This window comes from Neoarius graeffei, chromosome 19 (assembly GCF_027579695.1).
Source record: "Neoarius graeffei isolate fNeoGra1 chromosome 19, fNeoGra1.pri, whole genome shotgun sequence".
Lineage (NCBI taxonomy): Eukaryota > Metazoa > Chordata > Actinopteri > Siluriformes > Ariidae > Neoarius > Neoarius graeffei.
The window spans coordinates 44522144-44538374 of NC_083587.1; the positions used below are offsets into that span (position 1 = coordinate 44522144).

The 16231-nt window shown below is 39.6% G+C and overlaps 1 protein-coding gene across 1 annotated transcript in view; it reads right to left on the minus strand.

The window, feature by feature from the left end:
* Positions 1-16231, minus strand: part of cdh17 (cadherin 17, LI cadherin (liver-intestine)) — a 33386-nt gene that overhangs the window by 11928 nt on the left and 5227 nt on the right. The window contains exons 2-11 of the mRNA XM_060900917.1: positions 14320-14382; positions 12992-13087; positions 11625-11762; positions 10406-10544; positions 10146-10304; positions 9911-10069; positions 7423-7622; positions 7120-7251; positions 2415-2565; positions 2070-2279 (exon numbers count right to left, since the gene is read on the minus strand). Coding sequence (XP_060756900.1) covers positions 2070-2279; positions 2415-2565; positions 7120-7251; positions 7423-7622; positions 9911-10069; positions 10146-10304; positions 10406-10544; positions 11625-11762; positions 12992-13087; positions 14320-14382 — 1447 coding nt within the window. The remainder of the gene's footprint in view (positions 1-2069; positions 2280-2414; positions 2566-7119; positions 7252-7422; positions 7623-9910; positions 10070-10145; positions 10305-10405; positions 10545-11624; positions 11763-12991; positions 13088-14319; positions 14383-16231) is intronic.

The window sequence follows — 16231 nt, forward strand, 5'->3', positions numbered from 1 at the left end:
AGGATATCAGCTCATATACCATGAGTAGAGAAAAACAAAATGGCAGAGCGTGTTGCTGAACCAACCGAGGATGAAATAAAAACTCTACTTGAAAATAAAAACCCCAAAAATACAAAGAAAAGCAACAAAATATGGAATAAAAGTATTTGATAGTAAGAACATATCTTTTTTATTGTTCAAGAATTATCATCACATTTTTCACAACTTGCTCCTGTCATTTCGCCTGTTTGTCAAATGGAAATTATTTTGTCGGAAGTTTTGTATAAAGTTTTTATTTATCGAATTTGCAAAATAAAAATGCTATGTTTCTCAAAGTCCAGTGAATGTGGATAGAATAAAACAGTTATTCCACTCAATCTCATCGTACACGGTTTATAGCCGACTCGGCGCTACATGCCTCATCGACTATCAGATCATGTATGACTTGATTTCGTGAAATAACTGTTAAATAAAGAGACCTGACTTTTTTGTTAGGATTAATTGTTTTATATTTATACTTTATTATCTTTGCAATATTTACGATAAGAGATTTTGTGTGTGCAGTGCTTCAGTTAAAAAAGAGAACATTATAAACTTAGTAGCTTTTAAAGAAAACATTATTGGATGGGACCTGGCGACTTGTCCAGGGTGTACCCCGCCTTTCGCCCGTAGTCAGCTGGGATAGGCTCCAGCTTGCCTGCGACCCTGTAGAAGGATAACGCGGCTAGAGATAATGAGATGAGATGAGTATTGGATGGGACCTGGCGACTTGTCCAGGGTGTACCCCGCCTTTCGCCCGTAGTCAGCTGGGATAGGCTCCAGCTTGCCTGCGACCCTGTAGAAGGATAACGTGGCTAGAGATGATGAGATGAGATGAGTATTGGATGGTATCGGTATCGGCTGATACTCAAGGTTTCAGCATCAGAAAATTGATATTGTGCCATCTCTACATTTAACACTTTACACTTACAAGTGACACAATTAATAAAATATTCTTTACTTCTGTAATCAGCTACAACTTTAACACAGACCGCATAGTTAGCTATACATTTGACCTTTTGACAGAGAGATAACTGAAAACTTGTTGAAGACTGAGCCCTTGTCACTCGGGTTTCATGTCATTTGTTTATGTTGGAGATTTACTCATGCCTTCAGAAGCTTCATTCCGCAACTATAGATATAATACTTGATGTAACTGTCAGGCTTGTAGTACTCGAGTCCGACTCGTACCCTAATGTTAAGGACTCATGACTTGACTTGAGCACTGATGACTCGGACTCGTGCATTAACTGCATTAGGACTCGTAAATTGGAGACGTGGACTTGGATTTTTTCTTTATATTTTGTAAAATGGCATAATTTGGCATAAGATATTTATATCTACATTAATTTTTATACTAATTTTGTGCAAAAGAATGCACATTCACCTGTTCATACATCATGTTCAGGAACAAACTAACGTTAATGGCGTTAAAATGCCTGGAGAGAAGCCTCTAGGATTGTCCGCTTTGCTTATACAGACTTCTCGTGCAGTGGGAAAAAATGCACTGCTATGTGTTCCGTATGTAGAAGAACTATCGAGGAGACGACGGGGACAACCTTGAACTTCAATCGTCATTTGGTAAGACCACATCAAGAGAAGTAAGTGATACGCTATGTTCATTGCTCTGTTGATAGCGGGACTTGCTTGTTGAGCGATGAACTAGCTAGTGTTAACCCTCTGTCATGTTATTTGCCCTGTTGATAGTGGGCGGGGCTTGCTGAGCAATGAACAAATTTTTTATCTGTAGCCTATGAACTAAAATGGGGCAGTCGAGCAGTAACGTTAGTCCAGCACAGTAGCAGAGACGCTTTCACATAAAGGCAGCAACAGCCATCGTCAAATGGTGCGGTTGGAGTCTTGTTCTCGGGCTCGACTCGAAATTTTCTTTAATGACTATTGGACTTCACTCGGACTTGAACACTGGGGACTCGAGACTGGACTCGGACTCAAGGTTTAGTGACTCAACTACAACACTGGTAAATGTGGATCTATGGCATTTTTCTATAAATAATCTATAGGCCACCACTGGAGAAGTAATATTACCTCACCTCCATCTGTAACTGAAACCTTAAGATGATATTTCGGCACATCCTTCCTACGGAAGTTATGGTTGGCCACTTGGATCGTTCCACGTGTTTCGTCAATGAAGAACATTCCGTCAGATGGATTGGTGGGACTCTGGCTCAAAATCGAGTACACCAGCAGTGAGTTCCGTTGCTCGTCGGCATCATGAACCTTTAGATCTCCGACACGGCTACCTAAGGAGCCGACAACACAAACACTGATTAAGAGAAAATTCAAAAAATAAGAATGATAGAGTAATTTTTCTTGGAAAGGAACAATGCTGTCAATATTTATTGTAGTTTCTATAGTTTTATGAGTATGTATCTTACCAATTTTCTCATTCTCCTGCACCTCCAACACCATTTCAGCTTCGGTACACTCAGGAGGGTTATCATTCACATCTCCCACCTCAACATGGATCTCCATAGGAGATTCGAGCTCGACGCCTTGCTCATCCACAGCCAAGACTACCAGGGTGTACTAATGCACACACAAACACATAGCGACATGATAGAGCTTTTACACCAGCAACTCTGTACTGACAAGTCACATTTCAGAGTGAAATTATTGCAAATATTGCAAGAGATAGTAGTCTTAATTTCTGAAAAGTGTATACTATATGACCAGTTTACTGTCATTTAGCACAAAAGTCTTTTAGCACAAATCTAAAGTCATTTCACACAAGTTCGAAGAACATTTAATCTTTATAATAAATACCTACTGATCATGTTTAAAGATGTTCGGTAGATTTTTTTTTAATGGAAGTTGCTGAGATTACAATTGAATACGTGTGATTGTATTTCGCCACTCCGCCATCTTGAAACCACCATGTTTGATGCCACCCGTATGTTAGTCATAGTATGGCCATTTCCATTAAACCAAAAAGAAGGACACACTGCAAAATTCAGTGAAGCCAAGACAAAAACGGAAAAATAATCCCAAACCCATAACACATCATGAGACTCTGATGCACATTTTTGATACTTTTGGTCTTTCCTGTCACCCCTTTTGCTATGAATGAGTCAGTGTAGCTCTTGGTCAATATGTACTCCAAAGTCAACACTCCTGTATGACTGGTGATGTTTGACTGCATAATAAACTTTACAAAGCGCCGCAGCGGAGATTTTGTCATCTTTAGGTGACGAAACTTCATGGAAAAATGATGAAAGTGAAGAGATGCCTGCGCTCTGACTGTTGCCTTTGTGCTCGTCTGTGCTAGCATGATGGTCGATTGAACCTTTCCCTTTACTGCTTACATCCACATCACAACGACACAACGTACAGCAAGTTATCCTTTCTGCTTTTTGTGATGAATTGATCATCTTTTATCCATTCAGAATAAAATGAACTTTCTCTTTAAGGTATTTTTGCTACATTAGAAAGATTTGTTAGATCAAAACTTTTTAAAAATGTATAATTAGACTAAGTGTATGTATTAATATCATTACTCATTTATTTTTTGTTCAGGCCTATTTATTATGTATCATTAGAGGAAGTATAAAATAGAGATGATTTCAAAACGAGGACAAATGAGCATCAGGCTCAAAGCTGCGCCGGTAGACGGATATGTTACGCTTAAACGTAGACTGCTTTTCAGATTTTTCAAGTGTAGGTCATAAAAAGAATTTTCCCTGACACCCAATTATTTTTGTTTAGTGGACCGAAAGCTACTGAATTCGAATCACAGACTTCCAATTTTATTAGGTTTCTTTAAAAATAGAACGATTAATGAATTTAAGGCCACATGGCCCTAAATTCTCCGCTATTTTTTCCTGCTTCACCATGATGCAATACAAGATACTACGGTATGTCATGCATGACGTGGTGGGCTTTCCCCGTTCGCACAAGGCATTGTGGGATACAAATTTGAAACAGAAGAGAAAAATGGAGGACGCGAGTGTGCGAATGAAACGTGAAAGACTGACTACAGTAAGAGAAAGCGAGAAGAAAAGACGTTATGTTGTGAAGGAAAGGAAACTCAGGACCAAATTAATAAGTATCGGCGGTCAGTGAGCACCTCAGTGTGATCAGCTGTTCGTTTAGCGACAGAATGATGGAACTGTCAGTGCACGGTCAAGGTAAACCTGTAGATGCGCACACGGATTTCGTCTGTCTGCTTGACTACAGGAAGCAAGCGATTTTATGCACATTATTTGCCCAGGAATCCACTCAAATTAAATAACTTCCCAGCCACAGAATGGCCTGGGTTTTTTTAAAGATATTACAGAAATATATATCACAAAGACCAAATTTCAGAGGGAACTAAATTTCACCGATTTTATGAAATTGAAAGGCCGTCTAGTTTTAAGAAAGCAAGAAATTGCACTAATTAACTTTAGACGAGGCACCTGTTAATTGAAAAGCATTCCAGGTGACTACCTCATGAAGCTGGTTAAGATAATGCCAATTGTGTTCAAAGCATCATCAAGGGAAATGGTGGGTATTTTGAAGAATTTAAAATATGAAACATATCTTCTTTTTTTAAACACTTTTTGTTTGCCACATAATTCCATACATGTTATTTCATAATTTTGATGTTTTCAGTATTGTTCTACAATGTAGAAAATAGTCAAAATACAGCAAAACCTATGAATGAGCAGGTGTCCAAACATTTGACTGGTTTTATATATATTAGTGCTGTCAAGCGATTAAAATATTTAATCGCGATTAATGTCGCGACTGTCATAGTTAACTCGCGATTAATCGCAATTTAATCGCACATTTTTGTCACATGAAAAACCATTGTAATTCTCTTATCAGCATAAAAAAGTGAATGGGCTTGCTCACCGTTCGAACTACGGGGGTACTCGGGGGATCTGAGATCCCCTGAAACAGACATGAGATCCCTTGAAAACATGATTTGGGAAATGTTGGGGGGTCTCTAAAATATTGGCAAAATGATGTTTATTGACATAGCAATCGTGTGTAACGGGAAGCATTTGCATATCCGAAGTGAGTGCGCGATGGAGAGCCGCGCTCTGAGACAAGCGCAAGCACCCCCCCCAAGGGAAAAAAGGGACCCCCCGAAAATATCGGCATAGTTCGAACACTGGTTGTACCAATGTTTTTTTTTTTTTACTGCAGAGCATAACACGTCTTGTCACAGCCACTGCAAAGTGGGGCTGGAGCCGCCGATGGGAAAACGAAACCTAAGCCGAGCACCGTGGCTCTTCGGGGGAGGGCAGAGGACTCTGGCTGTGTGGGGCGTGGCATCATGTCACAGAGCGTTAATCTCGCGATAAAAAAATTATCGCCGTTAAAATTGAGTCAAGTTAACGCGTTAATAACGCGACATTTTTGACAGCACTAATATATATACACACACAAAGTGGGGCAAAAAAGTATTTAGTCAGCCACCAATTGTGCAAGTTCTCCCACTTAAAAAGATGAGTGAGGCCTGTAATTTTCATCATAGGTACACTTCAACTATGAGAGACAGAATGGGGGGAAAGAATCCAGGAAATCACATTGTAGGATTTTTAATTAATTAATTGGTAAATTCCTCGGTAAAATAAGTATTTGGTCACCTACAAACAAGCAAGATTTCTGGCTCTCACAGACCTGTAACAACTTCTTTAAGAGGCTCCTCTGTCCTCCACTCGTTACCTGTATTAATGGCACCTGTTTGAACTCATTATCAGTATAAAAGACACCTGTCCACAACCTCAAACAGTCACACTCCAAACTCCACTATGGCCAAGACCAAAGAGCTGTCAAAGGACACCAGAAACAAAATTGTAGACCTGCATCAGGCTGGGAAGACTGAATCTGCAATAGGTAAGCAGCTTGGTGTGAAGAAATCAACTGTGGGAGCAATTATTAGAAAATGGAAGACATACAAGACCACTGATAATCTCCCTCGATCTGGGGCTCCACGCAAGATCTCACCCCGTGGGGTCAAAATGATCACAAGAACGGTGAGCAAAAATCCCAGAACCACACGGGGGGACCTAGTGAATGACCTGCAGAGAGCTGGGACCAAAGTAACAAAGGCTACCATCAGTAACACACTACGCCGCCAGGGACTCAAATCCTGCAGTGCCAGACGTGTCCCCCTGCTTAAGCCAGTACATGTCCAGGCCCGTCTGAAGTTTGCTAGAGAGCATTTGGATGATCCAGAAGAGGATTGGGAGAATGTCATATGGTCAGATGAAACCAAAATTGAACTTTTTGGTAAAAACTCAACTTGTCGTGTTTGGAGGAGAAAGAATGCTGAGTTGCATCCAAAGAACACCATACCTACTGTGAAGCACGGGGTGGAAACATCATGCTTTGGGGCTGTTTTTCTGCAAAGGGACCAGGACGACTGATCCGTGTAAAGGAAAGAATGAATGGGCCGTGTATCGTGAGATTTTGAGTGAAAACCACCTTCCATCAGCAAGGGCATTGAAGATGAAACATGGCTGGGTCTTTCAGCATGACAATGATCCCAAACACACCGCCCGGGCAACGAAGGAGTGGCTTCGTAAGAAGCATTTAAAGGTCCTGGAGTGGCCTAGCCAGTCTCCAGATCTCAACCCCATAGAAAATCTTTGGAGGGAGTTGAAAGTCCGTGTTGCCCAGTGACAGCCCCAAAACATCACTGCTCTAGAGGAGATCTGCATGGAGGAATGGGCCAAAATACCAGCAACAGTGTGTGAAAACCTTGTGAAGACTTACAGAAAACGTTTGACCTCTGTCATTGCCAACAAAGGGTATATAACAAAGTATTGAGATGAACTTTTGTTATTGACCAAATACTTATTTTCCACCATAATTTGCAAATAAATTCTTTAAAAATCAGACAGACAATGTGATTGTCTGGATTTTTTTTTCTCATTCTGTCTCTCATAGTTGAAGTGTACCAATGATGAAAATTACAGGCCTCTCTCATCTTTTTAAGTGGGAGAACTTGCACAATTGGTGACTGACTAAATACTTTTTTGCCCCACTGTGTGTGTGTGTGTGTGTGTGTATATATATATATATATATATATATATATATATATATATATATATATATATATATATAAATGTGTGTGTGTACAGATTTACCCCATCCTTGGTCTCTCTGTCCAGCGGCTCAGTGACGAAGATATTTCCATCTTCATCGATAGTGAAAGGAAAGGGAACCTCTCTCTCCTTCTGCACCAGTCTGTACAGTGCATTGGGGTCATTGGCACGTACCTAAAACAAACACACACACACACACACACACACACACACACACACAATGATTAAAAACATGATCACATTTAGAATATACACATAAATACTATAAACCAGTAAGTAAATCCAATATATTAGAGTTGCATTTCGTTTTATGATGTATTTTTTCCCTCTTAAACCTAAACTGACCGTGGTAAGTAACATGGGGTAGTCCGTTTTTAAATTCTCCATGATGGGCAATAGGCCAGGGCTAATCCACAGATTTTGAGTCACAGCAATATTGACCCTTGTGATGCTGCTCAGCGCAGTTGGAGCCCCACCACCTAAATCCTCCACTCGCACAATTAGAGTGTAGTCTGGATCCTGCATGACATTCAGTTGCCTGCTCTCTGCACACACACATACAAAAATATGATAATTAGTGAATTATCATAGTTAATTGATAGTTAATTGTGTATTTACAGTGGTGCTTGAAAGTTTGTGAACCTTTTAGAATTTTCTATATTTCTGCATAAATATGATCTAAAACATCATCGGATTTTCACACAAGTCCTAAAAATAGAGAAAGAGAACCCAGTTAAACAAATGAGACAAAAATATTATACTTGGTCATTTATTTATTGAAGAAAATGATCCAATATTACATATCTGTGAGTGGCAAAAGTATGTGAACCTTTGCTTTCAGTATCTGGTGTGACCCCCTTGTGCAGCAATAACTGCAACTAAACGTTTCCGGTAACTGTTGATCAGTCCTGCACACCGGCTTGGAGGAATTTTAGCTCATTCCTCCAGACAGAACAGCTTCAACTCTGGGATGTTGGTGGGTTTCCTCACATGAACTACTCACTTCAGGTCCTTCCACAACATTTCGATTGGATTAAGGTCAGGACTTTGACTTGGCCATTCCAAAACATTAACTTTATTCTTCTTTAACCATTCTTTGGTAGAACGACTTGTGTGCTTAGGGTCGTTGTCTTGCTGCATGACCCACCTTCTCTTGAGATTCAGTTCATGGACAGATGTCCTGACATTTTCCTTTCGAATTCGCTGGTATAATTCAGAATTCATTGTTCCATCAATGATGGCAAGCCGTCCTGGCCCAGATGTAGCAAAACAGGCCCAAACCATGATACTACCAGCACCATGTTTCACAGATGGGATAAGGTTCTTATGCTGGAATGCAGTGTTTTCCTTTCTCCAAACATAACGCTTCTCATTTAAACCAAAAAGTTCTATTTTGGTCTCATCCGTCCACAAAACATTTGTCCAATAGCCTTCTGGCTTGTCCACGTGATCTTTAGCAGACAGTAGACAAGCAGCAATGTTCTTTTTGGAGAGCAGTGGCTTTCTCCTTGCAGCCCTTTCATGCACACCATTGTTGTTCAGTGTTTTCCTGATGGTGGACTCATGAACATTAACATTAGCCAATGTGAGAGAGGTCTTCAGTTGCTTAGAAGTTATCCTGGGGTCCTTCGTGACCTCGCCGACTATTACACGCCTTGCTCTTGCAGTGATCTTTGTTGGTCGCCCACTCCTGGGGAGGGTAACAATGGTCTTGAGTTTCCTCCATTTGTACACAGTCTGTCTGTCTGTGGATTGGTGGAGTCCAAACTCTTTAGAGATGGTTTTGTAACCTTTTCCAGCCTGATGAGCATCAGCAACACTTTTTCTGAGGTCCTCAGAAATCTCCTTTGTTCGTGCCATGATACGCTTCCACAAACATGTGTTGTGAAGATCAGACTTTGATAGATCTTTGTTCTTTAAATAAAACAGGGTGCCCACTCACACCTGATTGTCATCCCATTGATTGAAAACACCTGACTTGAATTTCACCTTCAAATTAACTGCTCATCCTAGAGGTTCACATACTTTTGCCACTCTCAGATATGTAATATTGGATCATTTTCCTCAATAAATAAATGACCAAGTATAATATTTTTGTCTCATTTGTTTAACTGGGTTCTCTTTATCTACTTTTAGGACTTGTGTGAAAATCCGATGATGTTTTAGGTCATATTTATGCAGAAATATAGAAAATTCTAAAGGGTTCACAAACTTTCAAGCACCACTGTACAGACTATATGCAATGAACAATGTTTTGTATGCTATTAATATAAAAGCTGAGATAGTTTACTCTATATGTGTGCTACAAATTTCTGAGATATACACACACGTGCCCTGGATGTCTGAAAAATTTTCCTTTTTGTGATTAGCCAAGCATTCTGTACTGTAGTATACGTAAATGTATGATTCTGTAATTTGTAGCACAGTCTAGACAGTAACCAAGAGTGCAGTAAAACCTCAATACGAGTCAGTTGTCTTGACAGCAAAGCCACAACTAGGAATGCATCAATATCAATACTTGTATTGGGTATCGGTCTAACACCATGCTCATTTCCTCCTACTCATAAAAAATGCTCTGATACCAATGCCCAATACCAACTGTTACTACGCGACATAAGCCTAGTGTACACTGTCACACTAATGAAAAGATAACACAAAATGATAGCAATCTGGATACATTTCACCATTAATGGTGACATTCAAAGCAAAGCAGACTGCAAACTGTCCTCTGTGAAATTATGAAGCGGAGGAACTAAAGGATCTTGCTACAGTAGAAGTAACCTGGCAAACTTGTTTGTGTGTGCGCATGTGTGTGCGCGCGCCATGGTCGCACCAACACGTTGGACACAAGTGAAGAAGGGGTTGTTCTCGACTGGTATCTCGTTCTTTGGAAGGCAGAATTCATCAAACTTCTTCTTCAGAACGTCAACACTCCCCCGAGCTTCTCCACGACTGTACCTCACTCCAGGTCTAGCTCTTAGTGATGCAGCTCCTAGAACACACAAATAGTTACACAATCCCACAAACACAAACAGCTTTTACCAAAGCGGTTTGGATGGTTGTCTTACCCTCTTCTGTGGTGGAAATTTCGCCAGTGTTTGGGTCAATGGTAAAGAAAGCTACACCAGTAGGGTTGGGGATTTGGCTCTCAATACTGTAGCTCAGTTGTGAATTGGGTGTGTCCGGATCATCGGCATCCGTGGCAAACACACGGACAATTGAACTTCCTACATTCAAACAGGAAGATGAAATTACAATACATTTTAAGTCCCTCAAGGCTCAGCAATAGGTCCTTTGGCTTGTTTTCATTTCAGTAGGTACGTCTCACCTGCAGGTGAATGCTCTCTGATAGTTCCACTATACTGGACCTGATCAAAGATAGGAGGATTGTTGTTGACATCCACAACATGGAGAACAACTGTGCAAGGTCCATCGACGGTTTCACCATCAGCTGAAAGTGCCCCAATCTACAATAAAATGCATTTGTAAATGTTAATAATACTGTGGGTTTCACAATTATAGTTTTGGGAATCCTAACACACCTAAAGGCAGCACAGTGAGACAGCGAATAGTGTTTCTGCCTCAAAGCTGACCTCAGGTTTCTATCTGTGTGGAATTCATGGACTTTCAACCCGTATCCTTGTGGCTTCCTTCCAGTTGCCTCCTACCTCCCAAAAAACATGCCGATACATGGCTTGGCTATGGTAAATTGCCCCTAAGTGTGTGAATGTGCATTATCACCATTTCTTCAATAGATAATCTCACTTGTATACAATAGACTTGTACTGCTGCTGTAATTATAACGACTATGATGCTCATACTGAAGATCCTTTCACATTTAGTGCTGTTACACAATGCCTAAGTGAGCAGTATCATACTACACAAATAAAACCGAATTTAATTAAATCTGTGTGTGTTTGTGATGCCCTGCGTTGATGTCTCATCCAGGGTGTATTTCCGCCTCATGCCCAGGATAGACACTAGATCCACTACAACCCTGACCATAATAAATCAGTTGCTGAAGATGAATGAATGAATGAATGAATGAACTAGAAAAGCACTCAGAGAGCGCAGACCTCCGCCAAGAATCCTTTAAAAAAATCCGGGATCCAGAAGGTGATCCGGATCACCGCCAAAATTTAATGGATTGTTACTTGTGCCCAGTCACACCTCTGGAAAAAATTTCAGAGCAATCCGTTGATAACTTTTTCCGTAATGTGACAAACCAACAAACAAACAAACCAACGCTACCGAAAACATAACCTCCTTGGCAGAGGTAATGAATGAAAAGACCAAACCCACCTCATGAAAGCCTTAGTGATATGTCAATGAGCGTGATCAGGAGAGGAAACCTTGACATCAGATAGCTCAGTAGGTTAAGAAACTCTGTTCTATGTTACAGTGTACTAAAAACATTAACCAAGAGGAAAGTATATTTAGCCTATTATTAAATGAGTCAAAATTCTCTTCAATAAAAATGATGTTTCGAAAAATAAATCCTCATTCTATTTGTCCAGCTATTTTTAAAAGGATAATATTTGTCTTACACTTAGAGTATGTTTTTTTCCTGGGCTCCATTCCAGTGCTTCTGAAAGGTACAGCCAGCCATCAGTAGATATGTTGATCTTCCCCTCTGTCTCACCGCTCACCAGATAAGATGACACGCCCTCTGCTGTGGATATAAACTGCACATGAAAAGAGTTAGCACATTAAAGGAATACATCACTAATGAACGGCTGACGCTGTGTGAAAGCGAGTACGGCTCAGTTAATATGAATGCATTAGTTTAGCTCCATTCTATTAGATTTCACTTATTGTTAGTACTTTTGGGTTTCATGTGAAAGCTGAAATGATTATGGAAATCACAGATAACCAAAATATTATATATTGTCAAGTGAATAAAAACATTAAACAGAAAGAAAAAAAAACGTGACTAAAATTAAAGAGGTAGAGTAGAGTGGGGTAGTACGCCCCCGTGGGGTAATACGCCCCCGGCCTGTTTTACCCAAAATAACCACCAGATGGTGCAAAGTTACATTTCTATTGTTGCTATGGACTGGCTTGACAACGGGATATACAAATATCCACTGTGGATCGCATATCAGCAACGCAGCAGAGAGAAATCAAATTTCATAGTAAGTGATATAATTTTCAGATATCAGTAAAACTGTATTTAGATAGCTGCGATTTCGTCAGATATCACAGCTGTGTATGTGGTATGAGTAGACAAGTCAGTAAGTTAAAAAAAATACATTAGGTATAAAAAGTTGAATCACATTTTGAAAGTAAGACCCTTTTTTGTAAAAGTGTAGTCTGTGGGGTAAAACGCCCCCTTAATGGCGGGGTGAATGGCCCCCAGGGGGCATCGTTTCCTTTTATCATAATTACTGTATTTCATACATTTCTGAATAGCAGATACATAGTTTTTAATAACATCTCGCTTACCTGGTTGAGTAAAGCAAGTAATTTGAACTTAATATTAAAAATAATTGAAATAAAAAAATTGAAATTAAAATGTGAAATATAATAAAATAATGCATCTATTCATTAATTCAGGGATATTTTCTTGTTTCTTTCACATTATAGGCTTAAGTAAACACTTTTGCTATCCAAACAGCTTTTTTTGAGTGAGGGGGCCTATTGCCCCACCTCAGGGGGCCTTTTACCCCACTGGGGGGGTAAAAGGCCCCCTTGGCACAATGTTTTTGTTAAAAAAAAAAAATTTAAGTATTAACTTTAGGCAAACTTTAGGTGGCATTATTGTTCATGTCACTGTTGCCAAAAACTATGATTAAAACTAAACACATGGTTCATTTCAACTTGGAGAAAAACTGAATTTTCCTTAAGGGGGGGCTTTCCCCCCACTCTACTCTAATATCATCAATAAGATCGGCACTTGATATTTGCTTCTTACCTGAAAAATAGCATATGGCACTGGTGTGGCTTCTTGCACTTCCAAGAGTTTATCTTCTAATTGTCCTTTCTTATCATCTAGCCCAGCTCCACAAGCCTGTGTAAAAAATAAATAAATAAAACATTATATACATTTTCTATCCACATTCACTGGATATGAGCAACTGCACGCTCTGATTGGCTACTCTACTACTAGGCTATCAGCTCATATACCGTGAGTAGAGAAAAACAAAATGGCGGAGCGTGTTGCTGAACCAACCAAAGACGAAATAAAAACTCGACTCGAAAACAAAACTCGAAAAAATATTTTTTAAACAGCAACAAAATACGGAATAAAAGTATTTGATAGTAAGAACGGACCTTTTTATTTTTCAAGACTTATTATTATCATCATTTTTCACAAATCGCTCCTGTCATTTCGCCGTTTGTTTACATTCTAAGCGGAGATGATTTTGTCGGACATTTTGTATAAAGTTCTTCTCTCATCTCATCTCATTATCTGTAGCCACTTTATCCTGTTCTACAGGGTCGCAGGCAAGCTGGAGCCTATCCCAGCTGACTACGGGCGAAAGGCGGGGTACACCCTGGACAAGTCGCCAGGTCATCACAGGGCTGACACATAGACACAGACAACCATTCACACTCACATTCACACCTACGGTCAATTTAGAGTCACCAGTTAACCTAACCTGCATGTCTTTGGACTGTGGGGGAAACCGGAGCACCCGGAGGAAACCCACGCGGACACGGGGAGAACATGCAAACTCCACACAGAAAGGCCCTCGCTGGCCACGGGGCTCGAACCCGGACCTTCTTGCTGTGAGGCGACAGTGCTAACCACTACACCACCGTACCGCCTGTATAAAGTTCTTATTTATTGAATTTGCAAAAAATAAAAATGCTCCATTTCTGAAAATCCAGTAAATGTGGATAGAGTAAACAGTTATTCCACTCAATCTTGTCATACATGGCTTATAGCCAACTTGGCGCTACCGTGCATGCCTCGTATGACTCGATTTCGTGGAATAACCGTTTTGTGTGTATTATACATGACTGGTGTTGTACATTTAAAATTCCTTTAAAATTTCCATGGCACTGCCTCGTTAAAACAGAGGCTGATGGGGTGATGTTCATGTGCTTTTTGGTTGACAGTTAGGTGTTATTAATCTTTAGTGATTAAAAATAACAACCGAGAGTGGACTTTAGTACAGTTACTGATTTACAGGAAACAAGACTACACAAGTGCAAGGTGTTGAAAGTCTGAAGTGGTTAGTAACCAGGCTACTGTCTGCTTAGAGAAGATATCTTCAACACATGCTACACACTTACAGAGCAGACAAGAAGAGTCAGGAGCAGCAGCAGCTGTAGGCTTGCCATAATGAGAAATAATTCCTGGAGGGGGGGAAAAAGGCAAAAACTAATTCAGGAAGGTATGACATGATAGATACCTATAGATCTACTGCAAGTACAGAATAATCATAAATATACAGTAGAGTGACACCACAAAGTACTTTATGGGTATAGCAAAAGAACTGAATCACTTAAAAAAAGAACGTAATTACTGTTTAACTTAGATGACAAATGGCCAAGGGTTACTGTGCTATGATCAAATATATACCTTTATGTTCTTTATTGAACTAAACATTGCGATTTAACTCATCAGTCTTTGGCTACTTTTTGAAATTATGGAAACAAAGAATATAACATTTCATGCAAATTGTCTGGATACTTTGAAGAAATTATCATTTCACTCATTCTGTCGAAAGTCAACCTCACACACAAGGTCATTCAAAGGAGCAAGCAATGACCTGCTGACTCACTGAAAATGAATCATGCTGCGGTCCTTAAAGGCCTTTGTTAGCCCGATCTGATACGTTAAATCAAATACCTTAATCTTATTTTCAGTAAACACTTTTAAATGATTGCCTGCAGGTGTAAAAGATTACATAGTAAATAAACTGGATTCAAATTTCCTTTAAAATTATTAGTGTTTGACTGATAATGGGCTTGTTTTCTTAATGTAGAAACTAAATAACACAACAACAACAATAATAATAATAATAATGTCATTTCAATTTTGGCGAGCACCAGTAGAAATCCAGCAGTAATAAATGCTGCGAGTTTGTCAGTGAACTACATGGACACGCCTCAAGAGTACGAGAAGGTGACTTTGAGACTCTTTCATTCTCTCACTTCCCTTCCTTACTTATCCTTCTTAGTTTCGGAGATTTTGCACTTGAAATTTTTACTTTGCACGGGTGTAAAAGAAAGAATCTGAACGCTCCGAAAATAAATGATTTGACCCAACATTACAGATGATGATAAATGTTGAAATGATCAATAACAACTACTACATTATTACTAATTCCATCAGAGAGAAATCATAGAGACCAGCGATAACTACAACTATTATCTTTGTCCTCAACGTCTTTCATACTGACAGCAAACGTGGAAAGGTGCAGTCTTCATTTAGGTTATAAGGACTATAAAAACATAAAATAGGTATTAAACCGTGGCCAAAAGATGACTTTTGAAGCATATCTGATATTTTCTTCCTACTCGGGCCTAAAAAGCCTTTCTGTCTCTCAGGCCATATTCACTCACACTCCGTGACCTCTGTATGTCTCACAGTGACGCACAGCTAGAAACTGAAAACATTTAAAAAAAAGTTCAATTTGTTCAAGCCATAACGATGCAAATAGATCTACATATGAAACAGTAACATTTCAGTGAAAATACTTCATGCAAGATCAAGACCAGCGAAAATCGTTGAGGAAAGCCTCAACAAAGTCAAACCAAGATCACATCACGTGTTCCCATCATAAGAGTCTCCCTCACACACACGTATATAATGCCACTTTTATCACACCACTCTGGATATCATTAACCTAAAATGCATCGACAAAGTCAAATAAAACAGAAAATGTGCATTGGCGTAAGAGAGCAAAACATACCTGTCAAGATAGATCCCCTTCTGGCTAAGCACTGACAGAATGAAGCTCACTACTTTGGAGAACTTCCTGCTACAGTGAAACTTTAACTCATTTTATTGAACCTAATCATTATCTAAAGGTTCCGCTGCTGAGGGGAGTGGAGCCCAGTGCTCATGGGAGTGGAGTCCTTGTCTGTCCAAGTCAGTAAAAGTCGTCTGATAAAAATAAGTTTGCAAACAGAAAATGCATGCATGCTGATTCCCAGTGGTCTTTTTTTTGAAATCCCTCAGGGTCTTGCCATACCCACA